The sequence below is a fragment of the Heterodontus francisci genome, chromosome 3 (assembly GCF_036365525.1).
Source record: "Heterodontus francisci isolate sHetFra1 chromosome 3, sHetFra1.hap1, whole genome shotgun sequence".
NCBI classification, from domain to species: Eukaryota; Metazoa; Chordata; class Chondrichthyes; order Heterodontiformes; family Heterodontidae; genus Heterodontus; species Heterodontus francisci.
Genome location: NC_090373.1, coordinates 117,049,783 through 117,073,919, shown reverse-complemented (window position 1 = coordinate 117,073,919; position 24,137 = coordinate 117,049,783). Strand labels below are relative to the sequence as shown.

The 24,137-nt window shown below is 40.9% G+C and overlaps 2 protein-coding genes across 2 annotated transcripts in view; one reads left to right on the top strand and one right to left on the bottom strand.

Annotated features, from left to right (window-relative positions):
* Nucleotides 1–24,137, bottom strand: part of nt5dc1 (5'-nucleotidase domain containing 1) — a 706,882-nt gene that overhangs the window by 542,264 nt on the left and 140,481 nt on the right. The gene's annotated exons all lie outside the window — the stretch shown is intronic.
* LOC137359927 (collagen alpha-1(X) chain-like) lies at nucleotides 1,989–19,345 on the top strand. The gene is made up of 4 exons (XM_068025558.1): nucleotides 1,989–2,063; nucleotides 2,442–2,568; nucleotides 16,763–16,846; nucleotides 17,505–19,345. The coding sequence occupies exons 2-4, from the start codon at nucleotides 2,457–2,459 to the stop codon at nucleotides 19,343–19,345; spliced, it is 2,037 nt and encodes a 678-aa protein (XP_067881659.1). The 5' UTR covers nucleotides 1,989–2,063; nucleotides 2,442–2,456.

Sequence of the window (24,137 nt, the reverse complement as noted above, 5' to 3'; positions counted from 1 at the left end):
ATTTACAGTTTAAATAAGTTGTTTTTTCATACATTTATCAGCTACAGTAACTTCATATCTACACCAGAGAAACTAACCAAAAGTTCTGGAATAGAGTTTAGTATTCCTCATCAGAAAAAAAGTTAACTTTTGCTTCATAGGTTCCATAACTTAAGTTCATTAATGATGTTTTCATAAAGCTTTTTAAAGCTACATTAACTGACAATACTCAGCCAGAAGCTATGCCATAGGAATCATGAAGATCTCTACCAGACTGCATTGTGTTAGTCGAGCTCAGTTAAATTGATCACAGGATAGTAGAGTGCTGCAATTGGTTTCTGCAGACCCGAGACAGGGAGGGAGAAATTCATTCGAGTTCCTATTCCTGATTCCAATCTATGTTATCTGGTTGGAGTGAGGCTGAGATTAGGCTGCAATTATATATAAAGCATGCACCCCACGGTCAAATAGCTTGCTGAAATCCAGAGGTCAATATTCCACTGGTGCTATTTGCACTTTAATACTTTGTTGAAGTAGCATACACAAGAATTTCAACCTTTAACTTTTCAAGGCCATTTGGGCAAGCTATAGAGGCATTCAGCACTGGTGAAGCAGCACACCATTTAGTCATCAACAACTTGAAAAGGGGAATAGAGAAATAAATTATTGGGGAAAAATGTTTTTCATTGTTTATCATTGGTCAAAATTTGTGGGGAAAGTGATTTTCAGAATGTGCAGGTGGATACTTCATTCGTCATTTGCGTTCCTCCAGTGTAGGGAACAATATGAATGCACATCTTGTATGTTATACTAAATTACACAGAATTGCATAGAATTTACAGCACAGAAGTAAGCTATTCAGCCCAACAGTGCTTTTTATGCTTCAGTGAGCCTTTTCCCAACTCTCTTCATCTAACCCCATCAACATATTCTTCTATCCCTTTCTCCTTCATGTTTTTATCTAGTTTCCTCTTAAATATATCTAAGCAATTCACCTCAAATACACTTTGTGGTAGTGAGATCCACATTCTAACCACTTTCTGGGTAAAGAAGTTTCTCCTTAATTTCCTGTTGAATTTTGTAGTGACTACCACTTATTTATGGCCCCGTCTTTACCTCTCCCACAAGTGGAAATATCTCTACAGCTACCCTATTAAACACTTTCATAATCTTAAAAACCTCTATCTAGAGAAAAGAGCCCTAGCCTGTTCAATCTTTTTTGACAGGTACAACTTCTCAATTTTGACATCATCATTGTAAATTTTTTTTGGCACCTTCTCCAGTGCCACTATATCCTTTTAATGAGTGGGGCCAGAACGGTGTACAGCACTTCAATTGCATCTGTTATATACATTTAACGTAATTTCTTTGCTTTTCAAATCTATGCCTCCAGAAATGAACTCCAGATTTGCAGAATTTGTACCCCTTGATCCCTTTGCTCCTCTACCCCATTTCAATGCCTATTTTCCAAGAAGCATGTGGTTTCTCTATTCTTCCTTCCAAGATGCATCACCTCTCACTTAATTATATTGAAATTAATTTCCTAATATACTGCAGTTTATCTGAATATAAGATTTTTTTAAATTGCTAAGAAACAAGGAATCTTTAGATCCTACATATATAAATCAGAAGCAAAAATGCAATTTGAAAATCTGAATATATTTATCACACTGTGATTTCAGTAAAATATATTTTTTACAACTTTAGTTTATGGTAGCATTGAATAAAAAGCACTGATATTTTTTAAAAAACAATCACAATTTGCTTTGGAAGCTCCGCTCTGCATTTGGTTTTGCAACTGTCTGCATGAGGTGGAGACCAATGCCAAAGAAGGCAAAGCAGCTCAAACCACAAGAAATCCACTAACCTGATTTAACTTTTCCATGTTAAAAAAATATTCCATAATTAGCACTTGCACTTTTAAAAGGGAGGAGTTGTCAAATTTAGCGATATGTCAAGAACTGTCTACTATATAAATAGAGCAACATGCATCGTTTTGGAAGCATTGCTCCAGTTGACACTCCACAATTTCAGAGGATAATCCATTTGGGATACTACATTAACTGTGGAGGCAAATTATGCTGGTATGTTTGAGCTTCCATTTATAATCAACATGCAACCAAGATTCATGAGCAATGAGGATTCATTCTGCTCATAGTGTATTAGATATACTCAATTCTGTTCGCTTTTATTGTTAAATGTTTTCATCTGCTTTAGTTGTAGTTTGCAAACCTTATAAATCAGTGTGCCACAGTACTACTGTGTCAAAATTAAGTAATAATTAATTGTAAAAGTTTCTCAGGTATGATTAAAATCATTGTTTAGAATTTTACCACGCAGTGTAAAAAAATCTTAAACCTTGCAAATAATCTTAATTTGATGGTGTTTACTAACAATTCTATTGACTTAAAAATAACATTTTTCTGCTAATGTTTCTGATAGTTGCTATTGATGGTTTACAGATTTGAACACCAAACATGGATTCAAAACAAATCTGTGCTCTTCTGCTGTTACTATCTGTGACTCTGGTCTGTGGAACAGGATTTAATAGATATGCCTATATACGAAAAAATATAAAAAGCCAAGGGGGTAAGTTTAAAGATTTCATCTGAAATTCTGCAGCACCTTATAGTAAATGATATGAAACTAAGAAAAGCTTGAAGAGTTCTTTTGAAAATATTGATTTCCCACAACCAGTTTTTACTTTTTGCCCTTTAAATTACAATGCTGCTCCTCCGCCAAAGAGGGAAGCAAACAAATTTAGCTTTTGTACTGGTTGGTTCTGGGGGGTTTATGTTGACAGTCCCTGCAGTTTTTCTCAGATGCATCTCATGTCATTGTCCGCCAGTTCCAATGAGATCAAGAAATAAAGTATACAGCATCAGATAGGAACCTGCACTCTTGGCTTGTAGTACTGAGTGCTAGCACATGAACGTACTTCCTGCACTATAGCTATGTCTCAGTCATATGTATTTACAAATCAATGTGTTACGTACCAAATGACTGTGCCTACTATATTCTTGAAGAATATAAAGTATTCAAACACTCCTACTATATTGCAAGGTGTAGTACACGGTGAGTGCAGCAAATGTGTGCATGCAAAGACACTATGAAGTGTTTAGGTAAGTTATGTTAATAATATAATTTTGAATCTTAACATCTTTGAAACTCAAGTATTTAATTTGGAGAATTTCCTGATTAAATTTGTATCTCTATTTAAAAATTTACAAAGAAAATGTTTACCAAGGTGGTTAAATAAAATATTGAAAGGTATAAAAAAGTGGTTAATGAAAGATAAGGGCTCAACCTTTATAACACATAGAATTCTAATTGAGCAGTGCATAAACCTCTATAAGGGACCTGCACATCTTGTAGAACATGTAGAGGACAGAATTATCCCATAGGAAGCATGAGTAAAGGCATTCACTTATTAAAGGGCAGTTTTACAATGTTTCCTGGGAAAGTATATTTCTGGAGATGCTCACTTTTCACCTTTGTGAAATCTCTCTCCAATCCTTTAGTGTCCTCATTTATGCACTGATATTCATAAAATTGGAAAGTATTGAAATGAGACAAAGAATTATGGACTTTTAGCGACGTTTCCTTTTGTACAGCAAGCACAATTCTGTTTACTGGCTATTGCATTCAACTTCAGAAGCAGCTAAAAGATGTATTAAATATGACATTGCTGAATTTCAAATAAGTTTAGTATATCACAGTGATATAAGACAAATGACTTCACGTTTATATTGTCAAATATTACCAAACAAACATTTAAGGGTCAACTTTGGCTCAGTGATAGCAATCTAACCTCTAAGTCAGAAGGTCATGGGTTCAGGCATCACTACATGGCTCGAGTGCATAATCTAGGCATACATTTTAATGCAGTCTAAAGAAGCGATGAGGTATTAGCCTGCTTGCCCTCTCAAGTTAATGGAAAATTTCTTAGAACTATTTGAAGAAGAGCAGTGGGATTCTCCCAGTATGTTACATACGAACATACGAATTAGGAGCAGGAATAGACCACTCAGCCCTTCGAGCCTGCTCCGCCATTCAATAAGTTCATGGCTGAACTGATTACTCCACATTTCCACCTGCCCCGATAACCTTTCACCCCCTTCCTTATCAAGAAGCTATCTACCACTGCCTTAAAAATATTCAAAGATTCTGCTTCCACTGCCCTTTGAGGAAGAGAATTCCAAAGACTCATGTCCCTCTGAGAGAAAAACTTTCTCCTCATCTCTGTCTTAAATGAGCAACCCCTTATTTTTAAACAATGACCCCTAGTTCTAGATTCTCCCACAAGGGGAAACATCCTTTCCACATCCACCCTGTGAGGACCTCTCAGGATCTTATGTGTTTCAATCAGGTTGCCAATGACTCTTCTAAATTCCAGCGGATTCAAGCCTAGCCTGTCCAAACTTTCCTCATAAGACAGCCCGCCCATTCCAGGTATTAGTCTAGTAAACCTTCTCTGTGCTGCCTCTAATGCATTTACATCCTTCCTTAAATAAGGAGACCAGTACTGTACACAATACTCCAGATGTGGTCACACCAAGGCCATGTATAGCTGAAGCATAACCTCTCTACTTCTGTATTCAATTCCCCTCGTGATAAACAATAACATTCTATTAGCTTTCCTAATTACGTGCTGTACCTGCATACTGACCTTTTGTGATTCATGTACTAGGACACCCAGATCCCTCTGCATCTCAGAGATCTGCAATCGCTCACAATTTAGATGATATGCTTCTTTTTTATTCTTCCTGTCAAAGTGGACAATTTCCCACTTTCCCACATTATACTCCATTTGCCAGGTCTTTGCCCACTCGCTTAACCTATCTATAACTCTTTGTAGCCTCCTTATGTCCTCTTCACAAGTTACTTTCCCATCTATCTTTGTGTCATCAGCAAATTTAACAACCACACCTTTGGTCCCTTCAAGTCATTTATATAAACTGTAAAAAGTTGAGGCCCCAGCTTAGATCCCTGTGGCACACCACTTGTTGCATCTTGCCAACCAGAAAATTACCCATTTATGCCTACTCTCTGTTTCCTGTTAGCTAGCCAATCTTTTATCCATGCCAACATATTACCCCCTACACCATGAGCTTTTATTTTCTGCAATAACCTTTGATGTGGCACCTTATCAAATGCCTTCCGGAAATCGAAGTACAATACATCCCCCGGTTCCCCTTTATCCAAAGTACATGTAACTCCCTCAAAGAACTCCAATAAATTGGTTAAACATGATTTCCCTTTCACAAAGCCATGTTGACTCTGCCTGATTACCTTGAATTTTTCTAAATGCCCTGCTATAATGTCTTTAATAATAGCTTCTAGCATTTTCCCCAAGACAGATGTTAAGATAAATGGCCTGTAGTTTCCTGCTTTCTGTCTCCCACCCTTTTTGAATAAAGGAGTTACATTCGCTATTTTCCAATCGAATGGAACCTTCCCCGAATCTAGAGAATTTTGGAAAATTAAAACTAATGCATCAACTATCTCACCAGCCACTTCTCTTAACACCCTAGGATGAAGACCATCAGGACCTGGGGATTTGTCATCCGCAGCGCCAATAATTTGTTTTTTTAATTTATTTTATTTATTTATTTAGAGATACAGCACTGAAACAGGCCCTTTGGCCCACCGAGTCTGTGCCGACCATCGACCACCCATTTATACTAATCCTGCATTAATCCCATATTCCCTACTACATCCCCACCATTCTCCTATCACCTACCTACACTAGGGGCAATTTACAATGGCCAATTTACCTATCAACCTGCAAGTCTTGGGCTGTGGGAGGAAACCGGAGCACCCGGCGGAAACCCACGCAGTCACAGGGAGAACTTGCAAACTCCGCACAGGCAGTACCCAGAATTGAACCTGGGTCGTTGGAGCTGGGTTAGCTGGAGCTAACCACTGCACCACTGTGCCGCCCACTTCCCTGGTGATTGTAATTTTCTTGAGTACCTCCCTCCCTTCCATTTCCTGACTTACAGCTAATACTGGGATATTACTTATATCCTCAATAGTGAAGACCGATGCAAAATATCTGTTCATTTCATCTGCCATCTCCTTATTATCCATTATTAATTCCCCAATATCACTTTCTATAGGACCAACGTTCACTTTGCTAACTCTTTTCTTTTTAAAATATCTATAGGATCTCTTACTATCTGTCTTTATATTTCTAGCTAGCTTTCTCTCATACTCTGATTTTACCTTCCTTATCAATCTTTTAGTCATTCTTTGCTGTTTTTTATATTCTGTCCAATCTTCTGTCCTACCTCCCATCTTTGAGCAATTATAGGCTTTTTCTTTAAGTTTGATACTATCTTTAACTGTTTTAGTTAACCACGGATGGCAGGCCCCACCCTTGGAATTTTGCTTCTCGTTGAAATGTATCTATTCTGTGTATTCTGAAATATCCCCTGAAATGTCTGCCACTGCATCGCTATTGACCTAACCTTAACCTGATTTGCCAGTTCACTTTAGCTAGCTCTGCTTTCATGCCCTCATAATTGCCCTTATTTAAGTTTAAAATACTAGTCTTGGACCCACCCTTCTCTCCCTCAAACTGAATGTAAAATTCAATATTATGGTCACTGCTACCTAGGTACTCCTTAACTAAGAGGTCATTAATTAATCCTATCTCGTTGCACAATAGCAGGTCTAGTATAGACTGCTCTCTGGTTGGTACCAGAACGTATTGTTCCAGGAAATTATCCCCAAAAGATTCCATATACTCCTCATCTAGGCTATCTCTACCCAACTGATTTTTCCAATCTATATGTAGGTTAAAATTCCCCATAATTATCGCTGTACCTTTCAGACAAGCAGCCATTATTTCTTCCTTTATACCCCATCCTACAGTGTGGTTAATGTTAGGTGGCCTGTACACCATTCCCACAAGTGACTTCTTGCCTTTATGATTTCTCATCTCTACCCAAACTGCTTCCACATCCTGGTCTCCTGAACTTAGGTCATCCCTCTATATTGCACTAACAACATCATTAATTAACAGAGCTACCCCTCCACCTTTTCCTAGCTTCCTGTCCCTCCTAAATGCTATGTACCCTTCAATATTCAGGTCCCAATCTATGTCGTCCTGCAGCCATGTCTCTGTAATGGCTTTCACATTGTATTTATTTATTTCTATTTGCGCTCTCAGTTCATCTATTTTGTTTCGAATGCTATGTGCATTCAGATACAGAGCCTTTAGTTGTGTCCTTTTATTATTTTTGTAACCTCTAGCCTTATCTGTTGATTTACTCTTAGATTTGTACGCTCTGTCCCTTCCTGCCACAGTCTGTTTATAATTTCCCATATTAATACCTTTCTTTCTTGACTTGCCTCGACTCCTTGATTTACCATATCTTCCCAAATTTGATCCCTTGCCCCCAGTGGACAGCTTAAAACCCTCTCTGCTTTCCTAGTTATGCAGCTCTCTAGAACAATGTTATCTCTCAACCAGCACCACTAAAATAGATTATCTGGCCATTTATCTTATTGTTGTGTGAAAATTGGCTGCTGTATTTTCTAACATTACAAGTACTTTATTGGTTGTGAAGCATTTAAGAATATCCTGAGGTCATTAAAGGTGTTAATTAAATACAAGTTCATTTTGTACTTGAGATGGGTCTGTTTTTGTCCAGTGTGTGCAGGAGGGTTTTCTGACACAGTATGTAGACAGGCCAACCAGGGGCGATGCCACATTGGATTTGGTACTGGGTAATGAACCCGGCCAGGTGTTAGATTTAGAAGTTGGTGAGCACTTTGGTGATAGTGATCACAATTCGGTTAGGTTTACCTTAGCGATGGGCAGGGACAGGCATATACAGCAGGGCAAGAATTATAGCTGGGGGAAAGGAAATTATGATGCGATTAGGCAAGATTTAGGATGTGTAGGATGGGGAAGGAAACTGCAGGGGATCGGAACAATCGAAATGTGGAGCTTATTCAAGGAGCAGCTACTGCGTGTCCTTGATAAGTATGTACCTGTCAGGCAGGGAGGAAGTTGTCGAGCGAGGGAGCCATGGTTTACTAAAGAAGTTGAAGAGCTTGTCAAGAGGAAGAAGAAGGCTTATGTTAGGATGAGACGTGAAGGCTCAGTTAGGGCGTTTGAGAGTTACAAGCTAGCCAGGAAGGATCTAAAGGGAGAGATAAGAAGAGCAAGGAGAGGACACGAGAAGTAATTGGCGGATAGGATCAGGGAAAACCCTAAGGCTTTCTATAGGTATATCAGGAATAAAAGAATGACTAGAGATAGGTTAGGGCCAATCAAGGATAGTAGTGGGAAGTTGTGTGTGGAATCGGAGGAGATAGGGGAAGTGTTAAATGAATATTTTTCGTCAGTATTTACAGTGGAGAAAGAACATGTTGTCGAGGAGAATACTGAGATACAGACTACTAGGCTAGATGGGATTGAGGTTCACAAGGAAGAGGTGTTAGCAATTTTGGAAAGTGTGAAAATAGATAAGTCCCCTGGGCCAGATGGGATTTATCCTAGGATCCTCTGGGAAGCCAGGGAGGAGATTGCAGAGCCTTTGTCCTTGATTTTTATGTCGTCATTGTCGACAGGAATAGTGCCGGAAGACTGGAGGATAGCAAGTGTTGTCCCCTTGTTCAAGAAGGGGAGTAGAGACAGCCCTGGTAATTATAGACCTGTGAGCCTTACTTCGGTTGTGGGTAAAATGTTGGAAAAGGTTATAAGAGATAGGATTTATAATCATCTTGAAAAGAATAAGTTCATTAGAGATAGTCAGCACGGTTTTGTGAAGGGTAGGTCGTGCCTCACAAACCTTATTGAGTTTTTTGACAAGGTGACCAAACAGGTGGATGAGGGTAAAGCCATGGATGTGGTCTATATGGATTTCAGTAAGGCGTTTGATAAAGTTCCTCATGGTAGGCTATTGCAGAAAATACAGAAGTATGGGATTGAAGGTGAATTAGTGCTTTGGATCAGAAATTGGCTAGCTGAAAGAAGACAGAGGGTGGTGGTTGATGGTAAATGTTCATCCTGGAGTATAGTTTGTAGTGGTGTACCGCAAGGATCTGTTTTGGGGCCACAGCTGTTTGTCATTTTTATAAATGACCTGGATGAGGGTGTAGAAGGGTGGGTTAGTAAATTTGCGGATGACATGAAGGTCGGTGGAGTTGTGGATAGTGCCGAAGGATGTTGTAGGTTACAGAGGGACATAGATAGGCTGCAGAGCTGGGCTGAGAGATGGCAAATGGAGTTTAATGCGGAAAAGTGTGAGGTGATTCACTTCGGAAGGAGTAACAGGATTGCAGAATACTGGGCTAATGGGAAGATTCTTGGTAGTGTAGATGAGCAGAGAGATCTTGGTGTCCAGGTACATAAATCCCTGAAAGTTGCCACCCAGGTTAATAGAGCTGTTAAGAAGGCATATGGTGTGTTAGCTTTTATTAGTAGGGGGATCGAGTTTAGGAGCCACGAGGTCATGCTGCAGCTGTACAGAACTCTGGTGCGGCCGCACCTGGAGTATTGCGTGCAGTTCTGGTCACCGCATTAGAGGAAGGATGTGGAAGCTTTGGAAAAGGTGCAGAGGAGATTTACTAGGATGTTGCCTGGTATGGAGGGAAGGTCTTACGAGGAAAGGCTGAGGGACTTGAGGTTGTTTTCGTTAGAGAGAAGGAGGAGGAGAGGTGACTTAATAGAGACATATAAGATAATCAGAGGGTTGGACAGGGTGGATATTGAGAGCCTTTTTCCTCGGATGGTGATGGCAAACACGAGGGGACATAGCTTTAAGTTGAGGGGTGATAGATATAGGACAGATATCAGAGGTAGTTGGGGCGTGGAACGCCCTGCCTGCAACAGTAGTAGATTCGCCAACTTTAAGGGCATTTAAGTGGTCATTGGATAGACATATGGATGAAAATGGAATAGTGTAGGTCAGATGGTTTCACAGGTCGGCGCAACATCGAGGGCTGAAGGGCCTGTACTGCGCTGTAATGTTCTATGTTTTCTAATGTGTTTTTATGGCATTGTCTTCTCTGCTATTTTAAAGTTCAGTGTATTCTTGTTCACAGACTGATATTTGAAGAATTGATTATCAAGATAATGTCAGAGACAAACTAACATGTAATGTGCAATTGAGATAAACTGTACATTCTGCCTAAATGTGACAAGAATTTACAACTAAATGTTGAGACTTAAATTAAATGGAATTAACCATGAGTAACTATAACAAATGGCTGACACAAGTTAGTCCAGATTAGAATCATCTAATATGAATAGGACTATTAACAATTGGAGCAAAAAGTTGCCTATATTTAGGTGGTGCTGCTAAATGTACTACTCTCTGGCAAAGAGATGGTACAAATGCAATGGGCCAAATGGCTCCTTGCTGTGCTAGAATTTTCTGCAATCCCTGTTTAGTATTGCTACCGATAGGAATAGTTGAAATAAATGCTCATATTATAAAATCTATAAAAAGCATCAACCTTTTCAAGCATTTTTCATAAATGTATCAGATTTAGGAAACCCAATAACCTTTAAGGTACATATACCCGAATGGGGAGATGGTGGTGTAATGGAAATGTCACTGGACTAATCCAGAGGCCCTGGCTAATGCCTGGGGACACAGGTTCAAATCCCACCACAGCAGCTGGTGGAACTTACATTCAATTAACTAATAAAAATCCGGAATTGAAAGCTAGCCTCAGTAATGGTTCCATGGTACTATCATCGATTGCCATAAAAACCCATTTGGTTCACTAAGGAAATCTGCTGTCCTTACCTGGTCTGGTCTATATGTGACTCCAGACCAACAGCAATGTGGTTGACTCTGAAATGGCCTAGCAAGCCACTCAGCTGCACCAAACTGCTACAGAAAAGTCAATGGGCAGCACTGGGTCAAGAAGGCAGCTCAACACAATCTTCTCAAGGGCAATTAGGGATGGGCAACAAATGCTGGCCTTGCCAATAACATCCACCTCCCATGAAAAAAAAGTCACAAACCACATTTTCTTGGATAAAATTCTTATATTTTCTTCATTATGCTCCAATCAACTATACTTAAGTGCATGCCAATTGTAAGATGACAGTAAAGATCCTGTACTATAATTTGTTAAAATATGAAAAATGCGTCCTCTGCAATTTTCAACACTTTAAATACATTTTATGCACCTCTATCTTATAATTGCATGAATAACAGTCTCTGGATCATTATAGATCAGGGATATCCAAGGCTTTTCTTTCCATAGACTATGTAGGCGTGCAGCATGGAATATTAAGCAGCCACCAGGTAAAACTTAAATGCGTGTTTGCAGTAATTTGTAAACATCTGAAATTGCTAATACTAACAATTAATGATGTTCTGACTTAGAACTCATCCACCAATAAGGCAACAACACTAAAAACAGACCTCCCGACAAAATCAATCCAGATGAAAAGTCCTATCTTCGCTCATTCATTTGGGAAGTCCCACATTGCCCCACCACAGCATTCAGTTGTTTCCTAAAAGATTCCAGGATTTTTGCCTCTAGTATTTACTCAGAAGTAATTCCATATGTAGAGCACTCTTTGAATGAAGAACTTGTAGTTTGAAGCCGTGTTCTCGTGTCCTACTGTAATGATTCAGTTTGAGGTTCTTTTTGGATTTACCTTTGCAATACCATTTATTACCTTCTGTATCTCGTGGTCACCGGCTCTCAAGGCTGAAAAGGTCAACTTTATCAACCACTTCTTCAGACTTTAGTCCATAAACGTGAATAAGATTCTTTTGTGTCACCTCCAGGTTTGAATGTGTCCCCTGTGTCTCAGTGACCACAACTAAACACAGTACTCAGGGTGTGGTCTGGCAAGAGCATTATGCAGTTTAACCTGTGCTCTACTATTTAGCTATAGAGTAGAATCATAGAGTATATCAGCATAAAAGGGCATTCAGTCCATGACACCTGTAATGTCTCTCAAATAATTATTTACTCAATTTCTAATATCCTTTTCATTATTTTCTTTTTTACATATTTATAGACTTCTCTTTTAAAGGCTATTCCAGATTCTGCTTCCACCAATGTTTCTGATCGGGTCCAAAGAACCTTCCGTATCGAGATTGCGTGCAGTTTGGGTCCCCTTATCTGAGGAAGGATGTTCTTGCCATGGAGGGAGTGCAAAGAAGATTTACTAGGCTGATTCCTAGGATGGCAGGATTGACGTATGAGGAGAGATTGGGTCGACTAGGCCTATATTCACTAGAGTTTAGAAGAATGAGAGGGGATCTCATAGAAACCTATAAAATTCCAACAGGACTAGACAGGCTAGATGCAGGGAGGATGTTCCCGATGGCTAGGGAGTCCAGAACCAGGGGTCACAGTCTCAGGATACAGGGTATGCCATTTAGAACCGAGATGAGGAGAAATTTCTTCACTCAGAGTGGTGAAGCTGTGGAATTCTCTACCGCAGAGGCCAAGACATTAAATATATTCAAGACGGAGATAGATATATTTCTTAATGCCAAAGGGATCAAGGGATATGGGGAGAAAGTGGGAACAGGGTACTGAATTAGACAATCAGCCATGATCTTTGTTGAATGGTGGAGCAGGCCCGAAGGGCCGAATGGCCTACTCCTGCTCCTATTTTCTATGTGTCTGAACCGCTCGTTTCATTCTTTTGACTCAAGTGATCAACTCACCAGTCAATGGATCTACCTTGACAAAACCCTTCATAATTTTGAGCAACTCTTTCTGATCTCCATTTAATCTTTTTCTGTTCTAATGAAATGAGCCCCAGTTTCCTTAAGCCTGATAGCTTCACAGATATCATTTTAGCAATCTTTATTGCACACTCTGTGGGTTTTGGCATACTTCCTTTAGTAAGACACCCAAAACTGGACACAATGTTCTCACTGCAGGCTAACCAATGAATTGTATCATTTTAGCATTACCATTATGCTGATATATTTTGTGCCTTTATAAAATAAAGGATCCCATATACTTTAATTAAACCAACTTTTACAAATTGTCATCCTACTTTTTGTGTATCTGCACCTTTGGGTTTCTCTGCTCTCATATTCCATTTAAAGTTTCAACATTTTCTGCATTCCCTGTTCTTCTCAAAATGTGTCACTTTACATTTCTTTGCTCTAACATTTAACTATCAAATTTACTAAACTATGTTCTCCTTAATTTATTTATAGTCCTCTTCACAGTTAATTACACGTACTATTTCTGTGTTGACTACAAACCATGGATAGCCCATTATAGCCAAATCCAGATCATTTATAGATATCTAAATGCCAACATTAGCCCCTTGGAGAACTGTTTACATCCTTCAGTCCCATTCGCCAAAAGCACTATGGCACCTCTACCACCACCCTTTACTGCAACATCCAGCTCACCAATCCATGGAGTCACTGGATTTCCCATGCCCCGGTTCAGCGAGCAGTCTGCGAGCATTCACTGAGCGCGGGCAGCTTGCTAACTCTATCCTGTTGAAAACCAAATCTAAAAATGATTGGAGCCTTGTGCTGAATTCATCAGGTGGGTGCCATGAATTCGCACCCATTTTGGGACGGAAGTTCAAAATCATCCTTTTTGTTTCTACATGATCAAACATCTTCTCTGATGCTGCAAATGTAAAGGTGAACACTCAACTTTTACTGAGGTTTGTGCAATGAATTAGCTAATACCAAAACAAGCAATCAATCTGAAGATTATCACGAGGCAGAAAGACATAATAGCTACCTGTTCCTTTGGCAGTTAATGGTCTTTCCAAACTAAAGATGTAAACATGTATTTGGTTAAACCAGGATCATTTAATAGAAAATAGGGAGTTTGACTAAAATCTCAGCCAAAAAGAATGGTATTTAAACTCTGTCATTGATGATAACTAAACGACAGCCAAAACATTGAAATGACTTTTGCACAATTGTGACGAAAACATCACCACAGAACTTGATAACCAACTGCCACACTTGTAGCAAATTTAAGCTTGCCAAGTTCTTCCATTTGTAATACATTTTAGGTTAAATCTTTTTGCACTGAAATAGGAAGTTTTTATTGAATATAAGCCAACTTGACTGAAAACACTAAAGGGACTGTAAATGCTCTATGCACCTGAGCCAAAGGAACTGAACCTGTACGACAATGCAAGATCAACAGATTTAATTTTTGTTTTGCATTTCTGTCAAAAAGCACACAAGGTGCTGAGCAACAGTTGGAGGCCAGAATTTTGTACATCAGCAGCTATTGCTGGCACTACTTTCTGCAACTAAGAGTCCTAAGCATAGAACAAAAGTCAAGCTAGGCAACGGCTATTCTTTTACTGACCTACAGTTCAGCACTTGTTGGGAACGTCTGCTCAGTCACAACATTGCTTGATTGAAGCTTGCACACAGACTCCCTGCTGCTCAGTAACACTGCGGCTAGTTGAACCTGAGTGCATTATGGGCCTCTAGATGTCAGATTTGACACAGTGGTAGCACTCTCGCCTCCGAATCAGATGGCCAGGGGCTCAAACACCACTTGTGCACACTGGCTCAGATTCTGCAGTGGTAATGGTGGCAAAACTGTCAGCTTTCGCTGTCATTCCTCCACGAAAACTGACAGCAACTTCAGGAGTTCGCATATGCGCAAAATGACATGGAAATCTAAAAGTTGCTGTCATTGATTCTATGATCCTCCAGTGGGCGCACTGTTGAGGTCCCTCCCAGACTGTAATCAATGAGAAATCTTTGAAATGGCAAGAACCTCCGCTCTTACGCTAATACTCTAATTACTCTAGAAACCCTTGAAAAAATTGCAGCTTGTTGAACGAGGCGTAGCTAGGTTTTTAGTGGCATTCTAACTTCATAATTACTGCGAAACTTTGTACTTGTGGAGTGTTAAATTTCTCCATTCTGATAAAAAACATCCACGTAATTTTGAAACAGTAATTTTTTAAAAAGTTGGTTTATCTTTATTTTAGCTTCCAATCATTATCATTTATTTTGCTACCTGAAATTTTAAAATAAAAGTAAACAGATTCAGTATTTTTAACTTCTTGGTTTGCTGTCCATAAGACTACTTCAATGTGATTGGCTGTTTACCCTGTTGGCTGGCATCACTGTTGCTGCATGCCTGGAAATCCCCTTGGCTTGGTGCTAGATTTAAACTGGTTTTGAGAAAGGGGAAGTCTGTGCCACAGATCACACGATTTTTGCAGACAACATTCTTTGAGGTCAGCGACGAGTGCTGCTGCTTCACTGCTGACCACAAAATCTTGGCTCTTACCTCGGCTGGCACTTAAGTAGTGAGGGCATGCTGAACTGTCAGATGTACTGTATTTCAGATAAGGTCTGCCCTCTTAGGTAGGCATTAAAAACTCCACAACAATATTTAAACAAGAGCAGTGGAATTCTCCTATCCTGGCCAATATTTATTCTTCAACCAAACACCAACAAAAACAGTTTAATTGGTCATTTATCTGTGTGTGGAACCTTATTGTGCACAAATTGGCTGATATATTTCCCTACATTGCAGCAGCAACTGCACTTCAAAACTAATTGGTTTTGAAGCTCTTTAGGATATCCAGAGGTCATGAAAGATGCTAAGTAAACCAAAGTTCTTTCTGTCATGCCTTCATGCCCAATGATACGTGGCATGTGCCATCATGTTACTGACCTCGGGTTTGGGGGGACATAAATTAGTGAATTGTCCAAAAGTTTGCATCTGATAAAAATTTCACAGTAAATGATATGCCAATTCTTCCAAAATACAGCTTTTGTGTGCAAGATGCACAAATTTAGAATTCAGATGCAGAGGTTAATGTGCTCCATTAAAACATAGGCTACGTATTGTCACTCCTATCTGTAGACCCGAATTTCCAATTAGTGCTCCAGGAGCAAAAAAAGCTCTTTGCAGAGTGCAAAAAATCACAACATTTATGCTACATTCTATTCTAATGTGCTGAGGTGATGCCGCCTGAACTATGTTACTTCAACTTTTTTTCCGTTTTTCCTATGAAGAGCGATTAGTATTGGGAACCCTAGGTTATTTTGTTTCCTCCTTAACGGAGGACTGTGAGTCAATTGCAACGCACCTACCACTGCCCAAATTATTAGCTAGCTCAGCACAGAGTGCAATTGAATGTGGGACCTTTATGCTTTGTATAGCATACTCAATATACAAATACTGAATTATCAGAGAAGCCTTGTTAAAATGTTGAGTTATTATTCTGATGATGCCTCTTCTTGTCTCACCTGAATATAATTTACCTAAACCTTATTCCATCAAATAAAGCAGAGTTGAGATTGCCACTTGTTATTTTGAACATATTCCACCCAGAAGGTTGAGGGTTTAACCTCAGAACTTGAGTACAAATCTAAGCTGACATTTCAGAATAGTACTGACGGAGTGCTGCATTGCGGAGGTGCCAGCTTTCAAGAGACATTAAACTGAGGTCCTGTGTGCCAATTGGGCAGGCATAAAAGATCCCATAGCATTTTGTGAAGATGAGCAGGGAGTTTTCCCAATGCCTTGGCCAACATTAATTCTCAAACACCACCACCACCAACAGGTTAACTGGTCAGTATTGCACTGCTGTTTGTGGGACTTTGCTATGTGCTCATTAGCTGCCACATTTTCCTACAACACAACAGTAACTAGACTTTAAAAGTAATTCATTGGCTGTGAAACACTTAGGGATATCCTAGGATGTGAAGGATGCTATAGAAATGCAACTTCCTTCTTTGTATATAGAAGTCAAGAAGTCATCAAGTCTTTTAAAATATTGCACTTTACCATTTTATTGTCCTTTTCCTTCCCAAAACAGATTATAATATAAGGGGATATGATTCTCAGAACTCTGAAGATGACGGGTACGAAGATGGGTATGAAGACAATGATGAAAGCAGAGGTGAGCAGCATGCTGATGTTAAACTGAGGCCCCATCTGCTTGCTCAGGTGGAAGCAAAAGATCCCATGGCACTATTTTGAAGAGTAGGGGAGTTATCCCTGGTGTCCTGGCCAATATTTATTCCTCAATCAACATCACAAAAACAGATTATCTGGTTATTATCACATTGCTGTTTGCGGGAGTATGTCGTGCACAAATTGATGGTCACGTTTCCTACATTACAACAGCGTCTCCACTTCAAATAGTACTTTGTTGGCTGTAAAGATGTCCGGTGGTTATGAAAAGTGCTATATAAATGCAAGTCCTTTTTTTCTTTATATGAAGAAGTTGGCCATCAGAAACCTCTTGAGTAACAAGACAAATGTGAAGGTTAAATTCAAGGTTCTCAATAAGATAGTTTTACCTAACCAGAGCACATTTTCAAACTTGTCACCAAGGGGTAAAACTGGAGTTGCAGATTGACCACCATTTATAGAAACAGCCTAATTTTCATTACCATTGCTAAATAAGATTATTTTGCAGTTAAAATATTTTATAATACCATAGCACTTCTCTGTATCGTACACCCAAAACAAAAATAAGTGGATACTATCAGTTTTTATGAATGGAACACGTCAAAAAATTATAATCTAACCTACACTTAATTTTTGAATTATAGATTTAGGAGGAGAGCACGGACCGTCAGGTCCACCTGGACCACGAGGCCCACCAGGAGCTCCCGGAAAAACAGGCATTGGGATGCCAGGAGCCCCTGGAAAGCCTGGAATGCCAGGACCACCAGGATCGCCAGCTATGGGAAAACCAGGCATGCCAGGAGCACCAGGAAAGTCGGGTGAAAGAGGAGCTCCAGGATCAAAAGGTGATAGAGGAGCTCAAGGATTGCCAGGACCTAAAGGCAATTCAGGAGCCCCAGGATACCCTGGGCCAGCAGGGTTGTCTGCTGTTGGTAAACCAGGTGCTCGAGGGCCACCAGGTCCTACAGGACCACCTGGTCAACCTGGAGAAAAAGGAATGCCAGGACACTTGGGCCTTCCTGGAGCAAAGGGGGCAAAGGGAGTGGGAATTCCAGGGCGTCCTGGTAACAGAGGGGCAACAGGGCCACAAGGGCCACCAGGACCATCTGGACCAGCAGGATTAGGAAGTTCTGGCGCCCCAGGTCGTCCTGGTCCATCAGGTGAGAAAGGGGCAATGGGCCCAGCAGGTCAACCAGGATATTCAGGTGCTCCAGGCCAAAAAGGACCACCAGGAAATCCTGGTCTACCAGGACGTGGAAAGCCTGGAGTACAAGGTGAACCAGGGTCACCAGGAGCTCCTGGAAGTAAGGGCTCTGCTGGTCCTCAAGGTTTGCCAGGTGCACCTGGAATACCTGGTTTTGGAAAACCAGGTTTACCAGGAATCAAAGGTGAGCCTGGTCCTATAGGTCCCACTGGTTACCCAGGGGAAAAAGGAGAGGCAGGACTAACTGGGGCACATGGAGCTCCTGGACTTGTAGGACCAGCAGGTGCACCTGGATCACAAGGTCCAAGAGGCTTGCCAGGTGCAACTGGTGCACCAGGAGAGAAAGGTGAAACAGGACCTGTTGGTGCTAGTGGATATCCAGGACCAAAGGGTCAACCAGGACTTAGTGGGGCCCCAGGAAAATCAGGATCTCCAGGACTGCCAGGTACACCAGGCCGAGAAGGACAAAGAGGACTAAGTGGTGCCAAAGGTAGTATGGGACCTTCTGGCTCGCCTGGTAAATCAGGTAGCCCTGGTCCACCAGGTCGTCATGGACCACCAGGATATCCTGGTGAAGCAGGATCAAGAGGAAGTCAAGGATCCCCTGGTCCAAGAGGTCCACCTGGCTCTCAAGGCGCTCAAGGGTTTCCTGGAGAAAAAGGAGATCCAGGGCCTCCTGGTCCACCAGGTCCTACTGGAAATTATTATGGCAAAATGGCAAGCGGCTCACCTGGTGCACCTGGACTAAAAGGCCCTCCAGGGCCTCCAGGCCAACCAGGCCTTCCTGGACCACCAGGCCCACCAGCAGAAGTGATTATGTCCCCTGGCAAATATGATTATAATGGCTACATCAAGTCAGGAGATCCCTCAGCTGGGTTACTCAGTCCATATCCAGCTTTTACAGCCATTCTTTCCAGTTCATATTACCCAGCTGGGCAACCAATAGCATTTGACAAATTACTGACCAATTCAAATAACAACTATGATCCATCTACTGGGATTTTTACATGTGAAATATCTGGCATCTATCAATTTACTTATCATATACAAGTCAAGGGAGCAAATGTTTGGGTTGGATTATACAAAAATGACGAGTCTGTGATGTACTCATACGATGACTATACAGAAGGTTATGTTGATCAGGTCTCAGGAAGTGTTACATTATATCTACATGAAAATGACCAAATCTATGTACAGTTACCTACAGAAGAGTCTAATGGTTTATATTCTTCTGACCTCATGCACTCATCCTTCTCAGGGTTTCTAATTGTCCATTCATGATATGCATCAGTTTGAAATATGGAGTTGAGTTGATGATCTGTGTCGTATATTGAGTGACAAGCAACACAACTTAGTTAACAGAACAAATTTAAAAAAAGATACAGGACAACTGTCTAATAAAAGAGTAGCTATTGTTGCATTAAGAAACAAACAGTTCTGATCAGCAAGTTGCTGTGTTGCAGTCATCTACTAAATCTCATTGCTTGAAACAAAATCCTTCAGGTTTATGACATGCACCCAGGTGACAGAGATTAAATTGGTTTTCTGTTAAAAAAAAAATTCCAGAAACAATTATTTGAGTTTTTATACATTACTCTGAGATTTTCATTTTAAAAAGCTCAGTGCACTGTCAAATTAAAATTTGGTTGTCCCTCTGCATGAAACCAGGATTTTTGTGTGTGCAGAAAGTATTGGTGCAAAAATGTATTTTGGTACTAGACATTTACTGTTTCATAGGTATTCAACACTAAGAACCATCTCAATCTGATACAGTAAAACTGAGTCTAGAAATCCTATCATTTTCAATGGTATTTTTGAAATTCAAGTACTTCAATGGTTAATCATTTCCCTTTGTGTCAAGAACTGTCTATTACCATTGTTTTCTGTATTTCAATAGTAAATTACATTACTTATTTTGCTATTCAATCTGTAAAAAGCACATTATTAGTGCTAGATGAATCTAAGTGACATTGATAATGTATGTATTCTCCAAAAATATACATGCGTCTAAAATGCAGACACATAAATTGTATTGTAGCAAATCACAAAATATTTCTACATGAAATTGATCTGTGAGTGGGTTTCTCAAATTGTGCAGTATTACAAGTGCATTTTTGTTACTGTGCAGTTAAATAAATGGTGATTGTTACAAATTTCAAGTCTACACTGAATATTCTTACAGGTTTAGCATCACTGGTCAAATTCATAAGCTGACCTCACGTCCTCCATGATAAGGAGGATACCTTCATTGCCAAATATCTAGTTCATTGATAACATGACCTGGCTGGGGATAGAAGACAGGTGGGAATGTGTTGGGGTTGGAGGGGTACATAACAATAATACTCCTCATTGTGCGCATTAGATACTGATACCTTGCAATGTCAGCGTACATTTATCTTATATGAAATACATGAATTAAAATATTGCTTTACAGCAAATATTTAATATTTCATTTGACGGCAGGACAATATACCAGACACTGAGGTGCTCACCTGAGCTGGCATGCCAAGCATCCACACCATATTGAGACAGTCACAACGGAGTTGGGCTGGTCATGGAGCCAGAATGCCTAACACTCATTTACCAAAGTGAATCTGCAGTTTGAGTCTAGGGTGTGGTCTCATTGCAATCAAAGGAAGCACTACAAGGGCCCTCTGAAAAGCTTCGCTTAGGAGATTTGATATCGACCCCAAGTCCGAGGAGAAGCTCGCCCAGGATCGCTTCACCTGACGCAACCAAATAAAAAAAGACTGCAGCCTCCTTTCAACGCAAGCACATATCACAAGCAGAGAGAAAACACAAGGAGCCAGCAGCTCATCCAAAACTCAGTCGCCTGAGGTATCCTGCCCTATTTGCAGCAGAACCTTCCGGGCACAGATCGGCCTTAGCAGTCACCTACATACCCACCAGAACCCTACCAAACACCCCAGATGATGGACATGGTCATCTTCACCTCAAAAAACAAACAATATTTTATTTATAACATCAAATAACAAGTTCTATAGATTTTGTCCTTGATATATACCAAAATTTTACATGTCTATGTTGCTGAGCCTACTGGCACTAATTTAGTAAGCGAGACTTCTCTGTCTCTGTCATTACTCCAGGCCAAATCTGACGAACATTTTTCAGTCAAATCAAAAGTTTAATCTCTGGCCCTCCTGCAGCTCCCTCTGTTGATAAATGAGATTCCAATCAAAACTGCTGCCATAACTAAAGAACTTCATCCACGCCTCCCACCCCCCCAACCCCACCCCTAAGCTTGGTATGGGAGCCATGGAAACTACATTGCTTGTTTAGTTAGGCCGCCTACTGTGCCCATATGAAGGCAACAGCTTGCATTTCAACAGCACCACTGACATAGTAAACATTATTCAAGACACTTCACATAAACATTAGCAAGCACAATGTGACACTGAATTGCATAAGAGGTGATAAGGACAGGTGATTAAAAGCTTGATTAAAGAGTTCGTAAAAGGAAATTAAAAGCAGGACAGGTAGAGAGGTTGAGGGAGGGAATTCCAGAGCTTAGACCCTAGGCAGCTGAAGGCACAGCTGCCAATGATGCAACAATGATATTTAGAGATGTGGAAATTGCCAGATTTGGAGGAGTGTAGCTATCTCGGGGATTTATAGAGCTGGAAGTGGTTACAGAGTTAGGGAGGGGCTGAGGACTGGAGAAATTTGAAACAAAGGGTTGAGAATTTTAGAATTGTGGGGTTGCCAGATGGAAGCCAATGTAATCAGGGAGCACAAGGGTAATGGGTGAATGAGACTTGGAGCGAGTTAGGATAGGGGAAGCAGAGTTTCGGATGAAAGCTCCAAGGTTGGCCAGGAGAGCATTGAAATAGTCAAGTCTAGAGGTAACAAAGGCATGAACGGGGATTTCTGCAGCAAACGAACTGAGGCGGACCAGAGATGGGCATTAATATGGAAGTTGAAGTGAGCAGTATTGGTGATGGAGAGGATATTTAGTCAAAGCGCAATTCAGGATCAAGTAGGACACTTGAAGTTGCAAGTCCAGTTCAACCTCAGACATGGGCAAGGAAGGGACAGATTGAGTCAATGGCTAGGAAACAGAATTTGTGGTGATGACCGAAGACAATGGCGACTGTCTACAGATAGAATGTGCTAATAGAAGTGGGAATGCTGCCCACTCTAAGTCAGAAGGTTGTGGTTTCAAGTCTTACTTCAAAAAATCTAGGTTAACACTCCATTGCAGTACTGCAGTACTGAGGGATTGCTGCCCTGTTGATGTGCCATCTTTTGATGAGATGCAAATCAAGACCCCTATACATGGACACAAAAGATCATGGGCTGAATTTTATCGGCCCCTCAACGACGCAGGTCGCGGCATGGGGGTCGGTAAAATGCTGCGAGGAGAGGCCCGCCTTGACCTGCGAGTCGAGAAGGGCCCGCCGCATATTACCAGCGGTGGGGGGACCTTGGTGCAGCCACCACCCCTTCCCCCCCACCCCCGCCCTTCATCTCCATATTGAAACGAGCCCTAATGACATTCAAATTAAATTACCTGCAGATGGCGGTCGTCCCACTCCGATATTACGACCGCCGTTCGTGCTCCGCGCGCCTTCGGAACTCCACACAGAGTTCCGGGCGAGAACCTTGTGGGAAGGGGGAAGCAATAGAATGTTCAGGGTGGGAGGGGTGAAGGAGCCGGGAAATCAATTTTAATTGGATGTGGGGATGGTGGGAAGGGGTTGAAGGGCAAACGATTGAAGGTTGGGGGTGGGAGTTTAGGTCTTTGTAAAATCAATGGATGGTCATTTCGGGCAATGAAATGACCATTGTGGGGGTCGGGGAAGGGCTTCCATCTCCTAGTTATTTACTAGAAACATATTAAGTGCAATCCATCTTTAAAAATGTAAACGTCTGTTAAGGCTTAAAGCCCTTTAAAAATGGCGCCGGCACAACGGTGCCGGACGCCGTTGCTGGGGATGCGTCAGCTACCCACTTACGTCATTGGGGCGGCTGCTCCGCCGCCTCTATTTAAATGAGCCCCCCGCGCACTCGTAAAATTCAGCCCCACGTGTCATTATTCGAACAAGAGAAGCTGATTTGGCTGCCAGGTTTCCTACATTACAAAAGCAACTAACCTTCAAAAGTATTGAATTTGAAAGATTGAATATGTTGGGGTCCTTTTCTCTAGAAAATAGAAGAAGTCTTCAAGATTATCAAAGGGTTTGACAGAGAGAGATGTTTCCACTTGCAGACAAGAACAGAACTAGAAGCCAAAAATATAAGATAGTCACAAATAAGTCCAACAGGGAATTCAGAAGAAACTTCTTTATCCAGTGATTGGTCAGAATGTGGAACTGGCTATCACAGAGAGTAGTTGAGGCGAATAGCATAGATGTACTTTAGGGGAAGCTAGATAAGCACATGAGGGTGAAAGGAATCGAAGAATGTGTTGATGAAGTTAGATAAGTAATAGGAGTCTTATGTGGAGTATAAACATTGGCTGAATGGTCTCTTGCTGTGTTCTCAATACTTTGTAATACTATTGGCTGACGGACACTTTGGGATGTCCTCAGATCATGACAGCTGCTTTACAAGTTCAAGTTCTTTCTTTCTTACACCATCTTCTACCCAAGTTCATAAACCTAATGAACATCTTGAGCAACTTGAGTGCTCCTGGGAGTTAACCCCGTGAAACATATTTATTTTAATCAGAGCATTATTATATAAATTAATCCCAAATCATTGTTCCTTTGGGGTCCATAAAAATAATTTGGGCTAAGCTGCCCGGGAACCCCCTTGTAACTTACTTTGCTGGCAGCAGCTCTGGCTCAATTTTCAGGTGTCGATCCAGTGAGCTGCATCCAAATGTCTGTTTTGTGCTCTGCAGGTCACCTGCCCAAATTTAAATAAGGCCAGAGCCTTAAGATCACAGAGCCTTAAGATCACAGAGCCCCTTTGCCACTAGAATGGGCAGCTCCACCTGTCAACAACCAAAAGTCAAAATCTACCCTTCCCGGCTATATCTGGGGACTCTATCATAGAGTCATAGAGTCAAAGAGAGATACAGCACTGAAACAGGCCCTTTGGCCCACCG